The sequence below is a fragment of the Monocercomonoides exilis genome (genome assembly GCF_001643675.1).
Source record: "Monocercomonoides exilis strain PA203 chromosome Unknown scaffold21-1407046, whole genome shotgun sequence".
NCBI lineage: Eukaryota > Preaxostyla > Oxymonadida > Polymastigidae > Monocercomonoides > Monocercomonoides exilis.
The window spans coordinates 632,557-652,196 of NW_027150566.1; the positions used below are offsets into that span (position 1 = coordinate 632,557).

Genomic DNA, 19,640 nt, shown 5'->3' on the forward strand with positions numbered 1-19,640 from the left:
GAAAGAAAACAAACAATTATGTTCGAAGCATTATTAGTTAAATAGATATAGCTATTTATGGGTGAAACGCAAATCGAAAATACAAGTGTTTAACGATGGAAAAAGAAACACCAAAAAAAGATAACAGCGTTCAAAATTTAAGCACTCCTTCTAAGTCCCAGAATACTCCACGAAAAAGAAAATCCAAAGTGGCCGAAAAAACACCTGCAAAAGAGATAAATGCTGAATTATCAACTCCAAAGAAATCTGACAAGCATGAAGAAACACAAAATCATATTGAAGTTCAACAAGTTACACCACTGAAAACATCAGTCCAGAAGCAAGAATCTGAAAGTAAACCTTTGGTTACTGAGACACCAAAAAAAGTATCAGTTTCGATAACACCTGAAGCCAAAGTTAAAACACCACTCAAAACACCAAAGAGCTCAAAGTCAAACAAAACATTGAAAACTCCAGAAAGCAAAAGAATGATAAATGAAGAAACCCCAAAAAAAGCTGAATCAACACCAAAAATCGAAAATGCAACACCAAAAAAAGAGCAAAAGAAAGTTTCAGACACTCCTTTAAAAACAGAAAGCAAACTTGCAAAACTTCTTGCAGATGCTGAAGCAAAACTTGATGACGAAGAAGAAGATGACGAATTTGTTCCTGAGGAACTCAGCGAAGAGGATGAAGATATTGACGAAGAGGACGAGGACATAGAAATTGAAGAAAACTTAGATGAAGTTGCAGATGAAAAAGTGGAAAGTGAAAATATTAATACATCGGCTGCGTCAAATGCGATGGATATTGAACCAACCAATTCTGCAAGTGTTTCAAATGAGGCTGAAGGTGGGAAAGGAAAAAAGAAACAAAAGAAAGACAAGACGCAAAAGAGCTTGAAAACTGAAGAGGGACAAGATTCAGAGAAAACGCCTGCTGAGAGTAATTCCGAGCAAAATCCGAAAAAACCAGATTATAAAATTATTATCTTTTGTAATATTCCAGAGTCATGGAACGATGCAACATTTAAACGCTTTGCACAATTATTTGGACCTGTAACGTTTGTATTTATTTATTATAAATTAAAAATATTTAAAGTTTTAAAACTTATTTTTTTTCCTTTTTTATTGACCTTGCTGAATTACTTCATATTAATTTTTCGAAATCCAAATATTGCACAATTTCTACGCTTCACATTCCAACTGCCTTTGTATTTACAGATCAGCGAAGTTAAGCGACAAGAAAGCCAAAGAAGGAGAAGTGAGATTCGAGAGCTATCACGGTGCTCTGAAGGCGCTTCTGTCTCAGGACCTCCTCAGCTCAAAAGGAATATACGCACGGCATGGACACGATATGGTATCTGAGAAAAACCAAATCGACAGCTTCTTTAAAAAGCATAACGGAGGAGCTAAAAATGCTGCGACAGAAGAAACAGAAAAAGACTTGAAAGAGAAGCGCGAAGCAAAAGCCGAAAAGAGAAGAGCGAAAAAAGAAAAACATCTTCAAAAAATGAGAGAAGCAGAGAATTTGCCAGGTGGAGCGAAGCTTTTCATCACAGGCCTTCCGAAAGCCAGCAATCCTGGTTCGCTTAGAAAGACATTGGAAGGGTGCAATCCAGTTAACATCCGGAAAAACGTGAAGAACGAAGAAGGCAAAAACAAAGAAGAGGTAGTTGTTGTGTTCTCCTCAATGGAAGATGCCAAAAAAGCACAAAGCGTTTTGTTGGATGGGCCACTTAAGGAAGAGATAAAAATGGAATTGATCAAGAATGAGGCAAATGAAAAGAAGGAAAGCAATTAAAATGAATGCTGTGCATTGAAGTGCTAAAGTACTAGCTTGTGAAAATGGTTGCATGTAACGAAAATATTTAATAGTTTCAAGGTGAATTCGGAACATACGATAAAGAATGATCAAACAAAGCATTCTTCAACAAAGGAAATGATGAATCATTCAGCTTTTTAAAGAAAAAATTAAGTATTTAATCAAAATTTAATTATTGGACTTGAGAATCTTTGCAGAAATTATGACACAAGTTTATCTTGAAAGGTTTTGCTTGATATAACAAGTGGCCGATGTTTGATATTTTTAGCTATGCATTTCAAATCAACATTTCAAACTATTTACAAAGAAAACATTCGTATTTAATGAAAATATAAATAAAAGAGATTGTTTTTCTCTATCAGCAAATGAAATTTTAAAAGAGTCAATATTTTTAAAGTGCAACAGTTAAATTTTCTTTGTCATTTTATTGAAATGTGCAACGAAAAGGAGCAAGCAGTCAACATCAAAACGAATGAATAAGTCAACAACATACGAAATCAATTGAAATGATATTTGTTCGAATTTATTAATAAACTTAAAAAAAATACTCCATGCAATTCTAATTCAATTTATCTTTTGTTAAAAAAAAATGTTTCATTTCTTTTCTCTAATTTACACAGCAAATTATCCATATCTCCATGCCAGCCCTCTGTTCTGCTGTTCCACTTGCGGTTTCCTTTCCGCAGTCGCTGCCTCGTCCCATTCCTTGATTTGCTCTTTGTTTCCACCAAACTCCTCCAAAAACGCCAGCCAGTTCGGAATATTCCGCTTGTCGTCAAACTGGATCGGGTTCTGCTTGTCTCCTGCGGGGAAAAGCAGGAACGTGGGGTAGCCCTCAATCACAAACTGCGGTGGGGGATCGTCTGTCGTTAAATCAATCGCACACAGAAGCACCGGCGGTCGCTGACGCAGGATCTGAGTGTAACGTGCTGACAGCGAGTCCGAGTCTGAGTCCTGCGCCTGGTCTTCGGCCGTTCTCTGAGTAAAATGCTGCCCCAGCTTTTCGAACTCGGGCTTCGCCTGCTTGCAGTGGCTGCACCAGTTCACGTGGAACATCACAAACACATCCTGTTCTGGCCCTCTTTTCCCTTCGCTGCCAAACACAATGTCGTTGAATGTGTCGCCTGTCAGCACAACAACATGCATCTGCTCGCCATCTGATCGCACAGGTGGATTGACAATCGGCGCCTTTGTGGACCGGATCGTCGGCTCAAGCTGCCCTGCAAAGAATTCGCTGAGGAAGTGCAGCACATCTCCCACAGTGACATCCGCTGGTGGGGTTGTCCCTTGAGAATATACCTCAAACTGCTCCTCCTGCGCTTTCCGGTGCATTTCTCTCTGATTGAACCCAGGGTCAACAGCTGCTCTTTCTTCTGCCAAGGCAGCTCTGACATTCATCCACTCTTTGTTGCCTTCTTCCAGGCAAAACCGCTCGCGCTCCTCGTTTTCTATAGCAACTGCTGGGAATGAATCTCCAGTTAGCGAAAGTGACGAGGCCAGGCGGAAGAACAGCGAAGAGTCCAACAAAGTGAACAGCGCTCTTCCGCGGAGTGACATCGCAAGCGGCAGCAACGACTTTCGGGTTAGTGGAGCTGACGAGTTGATTGGCCCAACATTTGAGCGGGATTGCTTAAAGACCTGCGTGTTGATGGGATATCTTGTGGGATCATTGGTATTTCCATTATTATTGTTACTGTTGCGTGCTCGCTCGCGCTGAATGGCTAGCTGCCGAAGATGCTGACTAACTTCCTTATCTTGTTCTTTTTCTTCTGCATCGCCTCTTTTTTCTTCTTCTGTCTCTTCCCACGCTTCATCGTTCAGATCTGCAAAAACATACACCACAGGGAGATCGCTCTTCGCGAAGTGATGCACATTTTTGACTGAAAGCTCTGCTAGCGGGGCAACCGAGCGTGTCTTGATCCATCCCTGAACGTGGTCAGACACCCACTCAGGAGCATCCGGATGTGTTCGTGCTGATTTCCTGATGCGCGGGAAGTGCTCAACTGAGTGCTTGACAGTGGTTCGCCTTTGGCTGTGAAGGGAATGCTGGCTGTTGCGGTAGTTTGTGCGGGCAAATGCATCATCCTTAGAAATAAATGAAGATGGGTTTTCGGGAGGATAATCTTTTCTGTATAATACAAGCGAAGGACTTGTTGTTCGGTCGTTTGTAACTATTGCCAGAAACTTCATGTCTCCTTGCATCTTTTCAGCAACATCTTGATAGACTTCAAGCTCTATTTCGGAAAATTTTTGTATTTTCATCGGAAATTTTGAGATAAAATGTTTTTGAATCTCATTAAAATACAATATAAAAGCACGATCAAACCTTTAGAATCGTTAGCAGGAAATGTTCCAATAGCAACAAGATCATTGCTTTCAATAATTCCATCGGCTTCTTCTTCAGATGTTAAAAACTGGACCGCAGGTTGAAGGAATTCCTTCAGCCATGGAAGCATTGTATCGACTTTAGGAACCGATTCAAATTCCACTCTTTTTTTAGGGCTGTTGATAAATGAAATTTAAATCGAAAAGATCACAAAAATAAACCACAAACGAAACATAAAAGAAAGTCGGATATCCAACAATGTCATTTGATTCGCAAAGTTCTTGGAAATTGTCACAATCAACTTCAACAAATGTTATATTTTCATCCTTTAGTATTTCAGCGGTTTTTAAAAATTCTGGAAGCTGTAAAGAAACAATGATAAATATAATAAAAATCAAAAAATTTTACTAACAGATTCTTTGCAGTGGGAACTAAATATCATATTAATAAATCTTTCGAAAATATATGAATGTTAGATTGCAAACCACCAAGATGTGGCAAATTTCACAAAGCATGGACCAAGAGAAGTTATTTTTTCATAATCAGATTGCCGCTGGAGTTCAAAAACATTATCAGGTAGCACAGATGGAGATGCATATATGTGAAATGCAAAGATTAAAATGGCAACACAATTCATATGATCTTTCAATTGACATGAAAGTTTTTTACTTTTGACGTTATTTCAATAATACTTGTGGGACATTTTTTCTTTGTGAAAAAAGAAGTTTCACATGAATGATCGCATGGGTACTTCTAAAAATTCATTTGATACTGAAGGATCAATTTTTCGCCGAAACAGTTGCATTATTAAATTTTAGCAAATTCTTTTGATGGCTGAATTGGAAAATGCAAGGTATATCGATTTTTATATAGATGCCATGCGTTTCAAATGATTTTTTATGTTTCTTTTTGAAATGAAATATTTTGTGCTCGTTCTGTTTTTTGAATTTTTAAACATATTAATTGATTAACAGTGGTTTCCAGATGACGCCAGAATTTATAAAGAAAAGAAAAGAATATTTTCGACATTGCGTAGAAGTTTATACATGGATCGTTCGTGAAAAGTATAAAGATGTAATAGAAGAAAAAACTCGGAAGGTTTGAATGAAAACTTTGTTTTTGAGAATTTTAAATCATAACAAAAGGAAAAAGCTAAAGAACCTGTTACAGAAAATAAAGAAACTAAAAAGCCTCCCACACGTCACTCTCAACGTATTGCAAGTTTGAATCAAGCAAAAGCAATCCAAGAAGAAAATCCAGAGCCAATTCTTCCCCAGCCACTTCCGAAATATTCTCAAACAATACAGAAAAGGCTTCGCTCTAAATTTGCATCAGGAGTTCCGGTTAATATGCGTTTTATAGCTCGTGCAATTAAGGAATTAATGATGCTTCCGGGGATTGAACCATTTTGTGAACCTGTTGATCCAATTTTAGCAGGTGCTCCTGATTACTTTAAGGTTATTGAAGAACCCCGAGATTTAGGAACAATCAAAAAGAAAATAGAAGATGGTGGCTACAACAGCTGCGATGAAGTGAAGGCTGATGTTCAGCTTGTGTGGAATAATTCGCGGAAATACAATCCTGAGCCGCATATTCTCTATTTGAAAGCAAACGAATTTGAGGCTAGCTGGAAAGAAAAACTGGAACAGCTTCCGCAATTTGTGAAAGAAAACAGAACAAGTCCAACGGAGGAAGAACTGTCAACTCTTTCGTCTAAGGATATTTCATTTATTAAAGTTCAAGTCAGCAGCCAGATGAGGCGAGTGCGGAAGCATTCGAACAAGCAAAAAAAGCAACGAGAAGACGGAGCGTGGGACGAGGCAGAGGAGGAAGACAGCGACGAGGACTATGGTCCGTCGAAGCAAAGGAAGTATTTATCTGGGATGTCGCGTGGATATGGAGGAAGCGGGAGAGGTGTGAGAGAAGAAGGAAGCGGTGGAAGTGGACGAAGCGGGGAAGGAGGAAAAGAAGTTTCGGGAAAAGGAATGAGAGAAGAAGGAAGGGAAGAGAGAGATTACGATCTGACTCTGCCAGGAGACGAAGAAGAATTGTCTTTTGACGAAGTGAAAGCTATTCGCGATCAGATTGAGCAGTTGGATGAGGAAGAAGTGGGTGGCTTTCTGGACATCATTCAAGCCAACGAGCTGAACGACGATCCTGAAAGAGATTCTGAGAACATTGAAATTGATCTTGAGAAGATGAGTTCGTTTACACTTCACAAAATACAAAGATATCTGTCACAGGTTAATGCAAGCAAAGCTAACAGATTTAGAGCAGAGGACGATGGACTTGGTCATTTTGGTGTTAAGCGAAGAGATATAAATGAAGAATTAGAAATGGCTATGGATTTTGCGGAAGAAGAGGACGACAACGATCTGGCAGAATCATAAATATGTTCTTTTGTTTATTCTGAACTTTTAAGTTAACAATTAAAAAAAGAATTTTGAAAATATTTTTTAAGTCGTTATTTAAATTTCTAATTTTAAAATGAGAACTCAATGATGTTAGGAAAAATAAAACACAACAAATGTCAGAAAAGATTAGTACGGTTCAGATCACAATTTCTTTGACTTTTTGGATAAATGGCACAGCAAAAAGTTCAAACAGATTTGGATAAGCTTCTCAAATCAAAAATATATTCTTCTTTTTTGGAAGAAAAATCGTCTTCATCTTCTCGCAGTAGTTCGCACTCATCAAGATCATCTCGCTCTGCTGGATGGGCAAGCGGAACTGGATATGGCTCAGGAAGTGGAACAGGAAGCTTCGCAGAAATAGATAAAAGGCAGGCTGAACTTCAAAAGGAAAGTGATCGCCAATTTGAAGGATTAAATGCTCTTGTTGAATTTATTCAAACAATTCCACCATCAAAAAGAAAAGCCCTTGCAGAGGGTTTGGCTAAATCACAGCTTCCAAAAATTCTGTGCACATTGCTTTCGGATGATTCATTTATGTCAATGTCACAAATGGCGCAGGTTTATTTTTCTGCATTTCAAATTATTGCGATGCTTAGCATCAATGATGATTTGGCAAAAATAATATATCAACCAACTGCTTCAAGTACGCATACGATTTTCGAAAAATTTAAGCAAATGAAAGCTGCTGCTGATGTTTTTCTTGATCTTCACTCAACAACTTCAGGTGGAAGGGAAGGAGATGATGAAGAAAAACTAGCCTCTAAAGAAAATTCACTTTTACTAGCAGAGAAAATAAAAACTCTTTACGGTCATCTTGAAGAAGTGTATGAAGAACGATATAGCGAGGCTGCCCGTGGGCGAAGTCAAAGCAGTGCAGGTTCAGTAGAAGACCAATATCTTGAAAGGATGAGGCAGCTACAATTTGTGACAACATCTAACACGACATTGTTCCGTGGCAGACATGTATATGCAAACAAGTTAGTTGGTCAGACGATGATGCCAGACATGCGAAGAATAATGAATGAGCTGTCTTCACTTCATTCAACTCTGCCTCTTCAATGGGAATCTTCTGTTTTTGTGGTTGTTGACACTGCTTCATCGCAACTCGTTAAAGCAATGATTGTGGGTCCTCGAGATACTCCGTACGAGGCTGGTTTATTTGAATTTGATATGTTTGCTTGGTTTTTTCTCATTATCCTCTTCTTAATTGAACATTAATGAAATATTTTTTAATTCGTTGTGATTTTATTTTCTATTTATATTTTGCCAATAACTTCAACAGATTTTATCCTTCCAACTATCCGCGAAGTCCTCCACTTGTGCAAATTGTGACTACTGGTGGTGGGACGGTTCGATTCAACCCGAATCTTTATTCAAACGGGAAAGTTTGCCTGTCTCTGCTTGGGACTTGGTCAGGTGATTCTGGCGAGTCGTGGAATCCAACGCATTCGACACTCATTCAGGTTCTGATCTCAATACAGGCATTGATCCTTGTCGATCATCCATATTTCAATGAGCCTGGATATGAGAGTTCAATGGGAACTCCAGAGGGAGATAGGCAAAGCAAAATGTACAATACTGACGTTAGAAAGGTTTGGAATAGTTTCTTATTCAATATTAATTGATGATCTATTCTTTAAATCTATTTTCAATGAATATTTTTTTTTTATTTCTGACATTTTAATTTTTTTAATTCAAAATTTTTTATCTCACTGTTTTATCAAACAGAATTGTGTTAAGCTTGCGATGATTGATCAAATTGAGAAGGCCAAGGCAGGCAAAAGTGAATTCAGTGATGTGATTATAACACACTTTGCTTTGCAGAAGGAAAGGGTGATGCGTGTTGTTGAGAGCTGGAAAAGAGACACTGGAATTGATGCTTCAGATATTGAGAAATTGCGAAATCTGCTGAACTCTCTCTCACTTCCCAGTTCTTCGTCGTCTTCTTCTTAATTGTTAAAAATTAAATGTTAAGACGTCTTGTTGTCTTTCGAATTTTTAATGTCGGGGCGGTGAAGGAATTGAAGGAAAAGTAATTTGGATTTTTTTTATTTTTTTATTTTTAAATTCGTGTTGCCAACACTTGGAATTTGCCTTTTAATGATACATTGTTTGAACAAGAAAAATGTATTATTTTAATTTTTATTTTTCATTTGTTTAATAAAGAAATTAAATATATAAAAACAAAAATTTGTAATCGAACTGAAAAAACACTCCTCCGCTTTAAAAAAGCGAAAAACATAAATGTTAAGGAAATTAAACATCCTCAAATATATATGCAACAATTTAATAATACAAAAAACACTCAAATTTGCTCAACACAACAAAGGTGGAGCAAAATAAAACTATTTACAACAAAGTAATCGTTTCAAAATTTTCAAAAAAAAAAAACTTTAAAATTAAACATTTGCTAAACTCGCAGATATCGAGACAATCTCTTTCATGATGGAGTAAGTGTTAAACCCATCAATATTGCACGAATAATCAATAGCTCGCAAAAATGTTTGCTCAGAATCATTTATCAAAGCAAGCGATATTCCTATTGCTTTTGACCACCAAAGGTTTGTTGGATGAATGTCGCGATTCAATTTCACGGATAGGAGAATGCTTGTTAATACCAGCGTTCCTAGATGATCTAATTCCAGTGAAATAACTCTTTTTGAATGCTTGTTTCTTGTTTGCATTTCGAGAATAACATGAAACAGATATATTGCGTGAATAATCTCAAAAAAAGAACATCTTGCATATTTCTGACAAAATGCTAAAAGATCATAGATTTGAGATGTCATAACGATAATTTCATTTGAATCAACGGTTTGTGAACAAATTTCTTCATGAGATCCATAATCTTTAATTTTTTCATTCTCAATTAACTTGTTCGAAACTTGTTGAAGAAAATATGAAACGATATGGATTGCTGTTTGTTTTAGTGTTAATACTAAAGGGAACATATCGCCACAGAAATTATAATCCGATATATTTGTTGTAAGAAAATCCAAATCAAGCTTTTTACTGAAAGAAGTCTCATCCATTTTGCTTTCAGAACAGCATTCCCTTTTCGGTGTAAATTTTGGTGCAAAGTCCAGCGTCACTTCTATCGAATTCATATCAAATGGAGAGCATAAAGAAGTTTCAACTTTTGAGCTTTTAGTTAAAACCTCGTTATAACTTCTCTTCAACATTATCGATAATATTTTCAGATCATCAAAAGTTAAAAACGGAATGGCCATTTGAAGTTTTGAATTGCTCTGAATTATATACAAACAAAATCATAATAATAGAAAAAGTTGCAAACTCTCTCTTGACCTTTCATGCAAAAAATTCTTTTTTAGAAAAAAATTTAAATAAATATAAAATTTTGTTTTAAAGATTTGAAAAAAGCGGTATTTTTTGGTTTTTTGAAATGAATGAAATAAAAAATAGTTAAATTTGAAAAAAGTTCGAAATCGTAACATCTCAAAATATTCGCTTGGATCCATTCAATCTCTTTGTTCATCCTTTTTCAATCATGAATGCCACCTGCATTTTCCTGATTTGGGGGAAAATATGGACTTTCAAGCTTTTTATGCACAAAGCATGAAAAAATAGTTTCACTTATAACATTTTAAAACTTACCCAGATTTTAAAAACAATTTGATTTTCATATCTGTTGACAAACATCATTGATATAAAACATTAAGTTTTGTGACATTCCATGAATGTCAAAAAATAAACCCATTTTTTTCAAATATTTTTGTTTCAAAAAGTTCATCGAAAATGCATAATTTTTCAATGAAAATACCTGAAATTAAATATTTTGTCCCATTTGAAGAACATCTTCTTTGTTATTTCCTTTTCCATATTCATGATCATTTGTTGATATTAAATCTGAAGGTTTGAAATTGGTTTCTTTTCTCGCGTTTTCCTTGAACAATTGTTCTTTTTTTCGTTGAAGCAAAAATGAAGAAACAAAATCATCAGTGAACTTTTCTTAAATTCCACAAGGAGGCGATGATCCTCTGATATGAGATCAACCACTTTCCATTAAATTTATGCACCCCCTGTTCTGTATTTTTTATTTCATATTTATGATAGACGATTATATGTTCAAGACCTCTATCATTCAAGGACATATTCACACCGCACTCATTGCTGTAAATCATTGTTTCTTTGTGAATATTGTCTTAAAAAATGAGAATCAGAGTCACGTTTTTATGTAAAAAATTTTTGAAAACAAAACATTTAACTATTTCATCATTTTCTTATCTTTCACCTTCACGAAAATCATATTCATATTGGTGATTCTATTTGAAAAGTCACAAATGTTTAATTTGCTAATAAATCTCAAATTTCATATTTTACTCAAATTTCTGTTTCAGCTAACAAATCTCCTCAAGAATGTTTGAAATAGCATTATCACGAAATAGATTCCATTTTAGTGAAGTTTGATATTAGCTAACAAAATATTTTGGAAAAATATGAAATTTCAGATTTTATTGAAAAATAAACATTTGTGACTTTTCAAAAAGAATCACCCATATCTTCTTTTCCCCATTGTTGTTTTTTTCTCTCTTTAAATCTCCTCATTAATTTCTTCAACACATCCTTCTTTTCAAGATACAAACGTCACTCTTTTCATAAGAATACTAATAAAAAGCTTCAACAACATAATGCAAATAACTGTCAATGGTTATGTCTGCTCCAGTCATATATGAGTACTGAACAATTCGATTTTCGAAATCAAAAGCGGAAAAGAAAAAAGAAAATTAAATTAATTTTTACATGATAAAAATTTAAAGATATAAACTTGAAGTGTGAAATAAATCATTTTTTATCTGTATATCCCTTGATTCATTTGTCTCATAAACGGTGGTTTATTTCATGAGAGATAACAAGCGAAAAAAATACAGATTGTTCAAAAAATTCAGGACAAGATCGATTTCTCAATGACTGTAATGGAAGAAATTTTGATAATTTTTCTCAAATGAATCATATATTTTCTAACTCTTAAGATATACCAGACTTTCATTTTCGTCTCGACAAAATATTAAAAAAATAATTTTTGTTACAACGGTAAAACATAAAAACCTATTTCTTTGATAATTTAAACAAACATTTTTGTGGCATTTTGTTCACATGAAGATGAAAGTCCAGTATGCCAAAAGAGAAAGTGTCGTTTGGATATATAAAGAGGAAAATTACAAAAATTTCTTCCCTAGCAGTTATTGAGAAATCGATTTTGCAGGTATTTTTTTAATGATGTCTGATATTTTTCGCACAATCAATGCTATTTTTGGAATGCTGATAAATAAAAGGTGGGTGATTATTGTTGTAATCATATATTTTTTATGTGTGTGTGCAATTTTCTCATTCATCACTATTTGCAATATAATCTAAAAAATTATACATGCTTTCCTATTATTGTCTCTCAATAGCATGTTGTCACAGAAAGGAAGAGAGAAAGTTCATTCATGATTATTATTAACACATTTGATTGATAACAAAGTACATGCGACAAATTGTTTATTCGAAAATTTTGATTGGAAAAATATGAAATCAAAAAGAATCACACAGTTCTTTTGTTATCGCACAATATTTTTTCATACAAATAAAATTTTCAATATTATTATCCCATTAACTAATTTTAAAGATTGAAGCATGACAAAATTATTTGAAATATGCTTTGAAATCAATAAGAGTTCATTTATAAAAAAATTAGGACATTTGGGTGAAAATATGAACATTCAAGCTTTTTTTTCACAAGACATTGAAAAATGACTTCGCTCTGAACTTTTATTCGCTTTCTCAGATTTAGAAATAAATTTAATTTTCATTACAGAAAACAGGCATCGTTGAAATTAAAATATGAAAATTTCTAACATTTCATGAATGTCAAAAAATGGACATATTTTTATTGTGTTTTTTGTTCTCAAAAAGTCAATGAAAAGTGCATAATTTTTCAATGAAAATGCTTGAAGTGAACTATTTTGCCCTGCATTTTCAAACAGAAAAATGAAAGAAAAAATAAAATACCATTCACTATAAAATGGAAAAAAATTTCTTTTTTCGAGGAAATAAAAGCTCATTAATAACTGAAGAACATCTTTGAGTTCATATAATCTAATTCTCACACATGCTTCATATTTGAAAACACTGAATCTGATGAATCAAATGTTGTAGACAAAAACGTTAACAGAATAATTGAAAATTGAATAAAAGTTAATAAACATGACATTTTGATTTCTATTTTCATATTCATGGTTTGAAACAATACAATTTTTTATTCAGTGGAATTTTTATAAAAAAGGCATTCATTGAAATTGAGAATAATCTATCATCGAAAATGTATTTTTCAATAAATTGTGATTTCAAAAAAATTTTCGCTGTGCTTTTAAAATTGGTGATTATAAAAAAATGCAAGAATTCATAAATATTAGTCAAATAATAAATAATACGAAAATGCTATCACGAAAAGAATAACTATTCAAAAAATATTCAATCATATTTCAACACTAAAAAAGCAACTCTACAAATAATCGCGATGAAGAAACATAAATTTGTTTTGAAATCAAATGATAAACAATGAACAATGTTTTGATAAAGACCTTTTCTTACCAAAAAGTTCAATGACCTTTTCAAAATTTAATGTTATAATTTTAAATGAATACAAAATCTTTTGAATAAATTGCTCCGATATCTGTTGAATTTTCTTCAAATAGTAGCCAAATGATACATTACATGAAATTGCAATCATTTTATTCAACAGCAAAAAGTTGGATAAGAATCAATGCAATCTTTTTTTATTTTTCATCTTTAACAATCACAAACTTTCTTTTCTTTTTAAAATTATTTGAAATGTTATCATGAGAACTATCTTTTTGTGATTGTTCAATGGAAGATCCAGATAATTCATTTGCCAATAAGTCATCCTTTGCATTATCATTGCTTTGTAAACTCTTTTCAGAAGATTCGACATCATTTCTATTTGTATTAAATGCACATTCACAAGTAAGATTAACATCATCAATATCAAGAATTCTTTTTTCTGAGACCTCTTCCATTGCACAATCATTGCAAAGAATGTATTCAAAACTTGAAGAGGATATATAGTTCAACCTTTCAAAATATTCCAGGCATTCAATTGGAGTAAAGCCACTGTGTACACAGCTACTACAAAAAGAAAAGCAACAGCCAACACATCGAAAAAGCATTCCATCAGCTCTGGCAGCATTACGCTTGCATGCACAGCAACAATGATGAGGACAACAGCTTGGAGAACTGGATGTGCCAACAATGCTATTCAATAAGTTTATGCAACTTCTGTGCATTGATGATGGACAGTGCCGACAATGCACAAATATTGATACACCAGTTTTAATGTTTTGCGTTTCGGAATTTGTCTGCAGAGATTCTTCCCCAGAATGAAAATGCTTTAATTCATGATTTGCTTTCGTGGATTTGGATATCGAAACAGACTTAATTGAAGTGTGAGAAGATAGTTTCAATAGAAGATCCTCCTCATCTGGTGGCTGCTCCGTTAATTTTCTGCGACAAATAACACAAATAGACAAATGCTGAATCTTTGGAATGGAATCGTTTGCTTCTGTTTGCTTCAATGTCTTTTTACTTTTTTTAATAGCTTTTTCTTCCATCTCTGCTTGAATAGACCAGTTTGATACTGGAACTTTTCCAACAAATGGTATCTGCTTCATTGTTGTTAATGTTCTATTCCGTGCAGCTCGATACTTCTCAGGGACTTTCTTGTTTAATGCTGAATCTGCTTGTGTAGATTCCAAAACTTCAGGCGACTCGTTATCACTTTTCGAACTGTAATCACTAATGCAAAACGATGAATTACAGTTTTTCTCGATCTTTTGCGATTCTGCTTGAAATGCTGGAAGCATTTGTGAATTATCTTGACCACGTTGCATATGGGGTATTGAACTTTCTTGTTGGCATTTTGGTGACTTATCAATAGAATTAACAATTTCAGAAAACAAAGAAGCCAAATGACTGCTTTGCCTAAAATTTTTAATTCCAAATGTTTCAAATGAACTTTGAAATGGAATGGAACAGGATGAATGATGAGTATCATTTACCCTGTTATGTGTTTCTGTTGAAAATTCAAACAGTGATGGAGAAAGAGATGGTGAAACAGATGGTGAAGGAGCAGGAGATGAGGATGGAGAAATGTCAGAAGAATCTGAGTACAAACAATTAGAGATGGATCTAGAACGAAGGATGCTAATAGAAGGAGAGGGGGAAAGAGACGATGAAACATGAGAAGGTGATAATGAAGGTGGAATCTGTGATAATTCTTTGGAATTTGTTGATAAGTTAAGTAACATGTTTGAAGAAGATGAAGAAACATGAAACGAAGAAATTTTTTGCGGAGTGCGAGTTGCATCAAGAAGGGTATCAATTTCTGTTGCAACTCCAGTGTTGCTTGTTTGTGGTGAGAAATTCTCCAAATCAATCTTTGGGCGAAAAGAAGATTCAATTCTTTGAATTATTGAAAAATCTGAATTTTGGATTCTTTTCGTTGGAAATTCAAAAGACGGTGAAGATATTGGCGAAAGAAAATCAATTGGAGTTTTCTCGAGATTCTGCATTTTATTTATAGGTAGACTTTCACTGTTTATTTCCTTCTTTTTCAAATTATTCTCGATGCTCAAATGTGCTGATTTGAAGCATTCATCAACTATTCGCTTAACTGACTCTTCAGAAATGTCAGTGTCAATCGATGAACGATCTTTAAATGTGATTTCGTTCAAACCAAAATTTAAAATAGATAATAGAGTTTGTTTTTCTAAGGATTCTGCATTCATTCTTTCAGAATTTTCATCAAAATCTTCATATTCATCAAGTTTCTTTGCCTCTTTATCGTCTTCCCATCCAACAGCTTTCCTTTCATCCCTCAAAACAAGCTCACTCATCAAATCCTTTCTTTTGGCAAGTTGCAGCACTCTTTCTTCGCATGTGCCCCGAGCAACAAGACGGAACACTCGCACTGGCCGTGTCTGCCCAATTCTGTGGGATCTGTCCATTGCCTGCTTGTCAACAGTGGGATTCCAGTCCGAATCGAAAAGAAATACTGTATCAGCTGCCTGCAAGTTTAGCCCAACTCCACCGGCACGAGTGCTCACTATGTAAATCCAAGGAGAACTATATGGCTGCGAAAAGAGACTGCACTCATACACTCGCCTTGCACGTGGAGTTGTGCCATCAAGAAGGAGATGGCGCCATTTCCGTTGGGTAAAGCATTGTGAAAGCAATTGCATGACTGATTTGGAATGTGTAAAGATTATCACTTTATGAGGTACACAAGCGCTACTAGACGGAAAAGAAGCAAATTGCTCATGGTTGATTTCCTCTGAATCTAGTAACGAACTATCAACAGAATTTGATAAAGATTCATTGATGTTGCAGGTAGACAAAGAATTTTTGTACTGCTTGGCAATTCTCTCGTTCTCTTTAGCAATTCTCTGTAGCATTTCATCCAATACCCTCATTTTGCCTGATGCTTTGATGACGGAATCAACAAAATCAGAGCCACTTCTGCAGTCGATCTGTTCGTCATCTAACAAAAGAAAAGGATGATTACAGCATTTCTGCAAGGAAACAAATAAATTTGCGAGTGATGTTCGATCCAAAGAAAAAGGCAATCCTGCTTCTTCGTTTTCATCTTTGAGAATTTCAATTGAACTTGGATCCATTTGGAAACAGCTTTTTTGATCGTTAAGAGATTCCAATCCTGGAGAAGAAATAAAGCTAGGGAATGGTGATACAGATGCGGATCTTTTTGCTGACACTTTTTGGAATGGTGAATGTTCTTTATTAGCTTCAAAAACTTTTTTCTTATAATAATTCCATTCTGATTCTTCGGCCTCAGGATCTTTCAGATCTGTTAACATATTATCTTCTTCATGCAACAATTTTGTTGCACGTTGAGGACTTCTTGCGCAATGCAAATACATGTTTCTCTTACAGCGCTCAGAGATTAGTTTATGATATAAAATAACTTGAATGCGACTGAGCGGTACACTCACTTTGATCTCCACTTTTGGTGGAAGATGTGCAACGTCGCGCTTCAGCCGTCGCAGCATGACGCATCGAAGCAGACGATGCGCTGCGGAAATAACATTTATGTCAAATGGAACAGAGGAAGTCACATCTGATTCTGTATCAATTGACCCGTATTGTGGGGATGGTTTGAAGATTATGTTTGAAGACGATTTTGATATGGGAGAAGTCATTTGATCTGATGAAGCGAATTGATCAGTATTGAAATTATCTGAAGGAAAAGATTCCTTTGATGAGTTCATCCTTTGTAAGCGTGAATGTGGGCCTGGTGAAGATTGGTAAAATGATAAAGAAGTAAAAGTAGAAAAGTGTGGCGGTGAATGCAAACGAGATAAAGATGACGTTGTAATCAAAGGAGTGCATGGATAACTGCATGCAGAAGGAGTGGATTCTTGTAGATATAAGGAAAGCGAATCATAATATGTTCCAAATGCTGGCGTTGAAGCTTGATAAGGAATTGTATCTTTTATAGATCTTATCGCTTTTGTGCTGGCACCTCTGTCAAACACCTCAGGATTGGAGAGGATTTCAGGATAAAGAAAGTTCAAAAAAGACCAAAGTTCGTGAGTGTTATTTTGAAGAGGAGTTCCTACAATAAGAAGACGTTTAAGTGTTTGAAAGTTTCGAATTGCCTTGCCGATAATCCCTGTTTCCAATTTGGCACGCTGGCATTCATCGAGAATGATATATCCCCATTTCAATTTGGACATCCAGGACACGCTATTCATTACAATGTCATATGTGGTGATTACAACATCGATACGATCATCATCTGACTGATGCAAAAAGGAATGAAAAGATTGTTCTTGCCTCGATATATAGTGCCTATTGCTCTTTTCAAATCTGAATTCCTTGTGAAATTTTGGAGAATAATCTGTTGAGTCTTCGGAATCATAATCGACAATCCTTCTTTTTCTTGTATTTCGAAGAGATATGGTATGTGAAGGTTTTGAGCTGCGCTTTTTCTTTGCACGCAATTCAGTAATTTCCTCTTCATCAATTCCAATTTCAGCACTTTCATTTTTAGAGTTAAACTCCGATTCATCTTCTTCATCTTCATTCTCATCCTCTTTTTCGTATGTTTCATCGCAATTCTCATATGAGGATTCATTTTCAAATTCATCTTCTTCTTCATCTTCTTTAATTATTCTTTTAACTTTTTTGGCTTTTTCTGAAAATCTCATTTTTCTGTTTCTTTCGTTTATAGGTTGCATTGACTGCTTTATCTTTTTTGCTGTAATTCTTCTCTCACTTGCAGATCCGTAATAAACGCAACATTTCAGAGAAGGAGCCCAAATTGAGCATTCTTTTTTCCATCCGTCAAGTACAGATAACGGAGAAATAATCAAATGCGTTTCATGTTCGTCGTCTTCTTCCTTAATATCCATTTCAAATTTCCCCGATTCTTTCATCACTTTTTCTTCACTTTTCTTTATTTTGCTTTGTTGCGTTCCTATTTGTTTAATTTCTCTCATTTGGAGCTGCCTTCTTTTCAATGCCTCCAAAAACACACAAACTTGTACTGTCTTTCCAAGACCCATTTCATCTCCTAGTATCCCTCCTATACCTTGTTCGTGCTGCCGAATTAACCATTTCACTCCGTCCACCTGATACCGACGTAGCGTCAAATGGCGGCATAACCTATCTCCATTTTCTATTCTCTTAACTGAAAAAGCTCCAGGATCCATCCACGTGCCTGTGTGCAAAATCTCGATGTCATCAGACATCTGCATTACCTTGTCATAATCTACCGATGCTCTGCGGCAAGCTTCACGGAAAAGAGGACCTTCAACAGTTTCATCTTCCTTTCCAAGAAAAGGGCAAAAATACTTCCAATGTTGCTTAAAAAACATCATCCTTCGAAAAGCATATGTTAATGCGCTGACTTTCATATCTTTGCAAATCTCTCTAAAAGCTTCGCGATTTTTTCGGTGGGACTTATCTCTGTGTTTCCTTTTCCTTTTCCGAGTTGGTGTGCATGAAACCGTGAACTTTTTCTTCCTTTCACCCCACATTCGATCGCCTTCAATGAAATTTTTATTATCTGCTTTCTGTTCGTCATCTTTTGTAACGAAAGGTAGCTTTGCAGCATCTCGTAATCTTTTCCACAAATCCTTTCCTTTACCTATTTCATAAGCATGATACTTCTCGTCTTCTTTTCCAAAAATAGGCATGCAACTCTTTAAGCGTTTTATATTTGATTGAAAGTAATTTGTTGGTGTATTCAGCTCACAAATATGAGTTTTCAGCTTTTCATGATAAAACGAGCTATAACTTCTATGTTCCATCTCTAAAAATATGAGAAGCCCTTTCAATATAATTTTGTATCAAATTCGAGTTTACTTAATTTGAGTGTACGTCCAACTATTGCAATAATGATATTTTTCTATATTTTTTGAAGTAAATTTTACTTTTGGGTGCCTGATTTAATAAACTTTCATAAAAATTTTTCTTTCATTAGATAAGCGATGAATTTTGAGCAAATTCATATTCATCAATAAAGGATATTGCACGACTCTATTTTTTGTTTAGATTCATTCGCTTTTCTTTTAAAAAAACAAAAATTTAATTATTTAATATCATCTTTAAACAAAAATTAACATATGAATGATAATATTAAATGCATACGAATCAACACAACTTAATTGCAAAAATGTTTGAAATTGATAGTGACAGATTGTACGAGAAGCGATCATAGACCACAGGAAAAAAAAGCTGTTAAAACATGAGAAAAAAAGAGAAAAAGAAAACACGCAAAGAGGTATGTTAATCATTTCCGCTTACGATAAATGAACTCCACTCTTCTTCCGAACTTGCTTTTTTTCAAGCGATTCAATGCTTGATGGAATAAAAATAAAAAAATAAAAACTATTAAACAATCATTTAAAAAGAAGACATACAAATGCAAAGAAGACAGAAAGAAAATAAAGAAAGTGCATTCAATCAATAAAAGAACTCATTTTTTTTTGACAGCCACTTTCTTTTCTTTTATTAGATTCAGAGCACAACATAGAAAGTAAATATACTACATTTAA

General features: G+C 34.7%; 5 protein-coding genes across 5 annotated transcripts; 3 read left to right on the forward strand and 2 right to left on the reverse strand.

Annotated features, from left to right (window-relative positions):
- The first annotated feature begins 59 nt into the window (after positions 1-59).
- MONOS_2583 (uncharacterized protein) lies at positions 60-2,146 on the forward strand. Its single transcript, XM_067872510.1, has 2 exons — positions 60-1,042; positions 1,203-2,146. The coding sequence occupies exons 1-2, from the start codon at positions 96-98 to the stop codon at positions 1,780-1,782; spliced, it is 1,527 nt and encodes a 508-aa protein (XP_067727804.1). The 5' UTR covers positions 60-95; the 3' UTR covers positions 1,783-2,146.
- Positions 2,147-2,192: 46 nt separating this feature from the next.
- On the reverse strand, positions 2,193-4,644 carry MONOS_2582 (Protein disulfide-isomerase; the record flags this gene model as incomplete). Its single annotated transcript, XM_067872509.1, has 4 exons — positions 2,193-4,037; positions 4,130-4,305; positions 4,358-4,491; positions 4,615-4,644. The coding sequence occupies 4 exons, from the start codon at positions 4,642-4,644 to the stop codon at positions 2,428-2,430; spliced, it is 1,950 nt and encodes a 649-aa protein (XP_067727805.1). The 3' UTR covers positions 2,193-2,427.
- A 315-nt stretch (positions 4,645-4,959) lies between these two features.
- Positions 4,960-6,589, forward strand: MONOS_2581 (putative bromodomain-containing factor 1; the record flags this gene model as incomplete). Its single annotated transcript, XM_067872508.1, has 3 exons — positions 4,960-4,982; positions 5,104-5,227; positions 5,275-6,589. The coding sequence occupies 3 exons, from the start codon at positions 4,960-4,962 to the stop codon at positions 6,517-6,519; spliced, it is 1,392 nt and encodes a 463-aa protein (XP_067727806.1). The 3' UTR covers positions 6,520-6,589.
- A 92-nt stretch (positions 6,590-6,681) lies between these two features.
- Positions 6,682-8,733, forward strand: MONOS_2580 (putative Baculoviral IAP repeat-containing protein 6). Its single transcript, XM_067872507.1, has 3 exons — positions 6,682-7,715; positions 7,826-8,135; positions 8,272-8,733. Exons 1-3 carry the CDS (start codon positions 6,712-6,714, stop codon positions 8,494-8,496), a joined length of 1,539 nt encoding a protein of 512 aa, XP_067727807.1. The 5' UTR covers positions 6,682-6,711; the 3' UTR covers positions 8,497-8,733.
- Positions 8,734-13,633: 4,900 nt separating this feature from the next.
- On the reverse strand, positions 13,634-18,779 carry MONOS_2579 (putative SNF2 superfamily family; the record flags this gene model as incomplete). The annotated part of the gene is made up of 3 exons (XM_067872505.1): positions 13,634-13,757; positions 13,999-14,544; positions 14,653-18,779. The coding sequence occupies 3 exons, from the start codon at positions 18,777-18,779 to the stop codon at positions 13,634-13,636; spliced, it is 4,797 nt and encodes a 1,598-aa protein (XP_067727808.1).
- Positions 18,780-19,640: the final 861 nt, after the last annotated feature.

What these genes read in the sequence shown, in the direction of transcription:
- MONOS_2583 (XM_067872510.1), top strand. Translation starts at nt 96, where the DNA reads ATGGAAAAAGAAACACCAAAAAAAGATAACAGCGTTCAAAATTTAAGC. An exon ending in CAATTATTTGGACCTGTAAC is followed by an intron (nt 1,043 to 1,202) that starts GTTTGTATTTAT and finishes TTGTATTTACAG; the next exon opens with ATCAGCGAAGTTAAGCGACA.
- MONOS_2580 (XM_067872507.1), top strand. Translation starts at nt 6,712, where the DNA reads ATGGCACAGCAAAAAGTTCAAACAGATTTGGATAAGCTTCTCAAATCA. An exon ending in GGTTTATTTGAATTTGATAT is followed by an intron (nt 7,716 to 7,825) that starts GTTTGCTTGGTT and finishes TAACTTCAACAG; the next exon opens with ATTTTATCCTTCCAACTATC. An exon ending in ACAATACTGACGTTAGAAAG is followed by an intron (nt 8,136 to 8,271) that starts GTTTGGAATAGT and finishes TTTATCAAACAG; the next exon opens with AATTGTGTTAAGCTTGCGAT.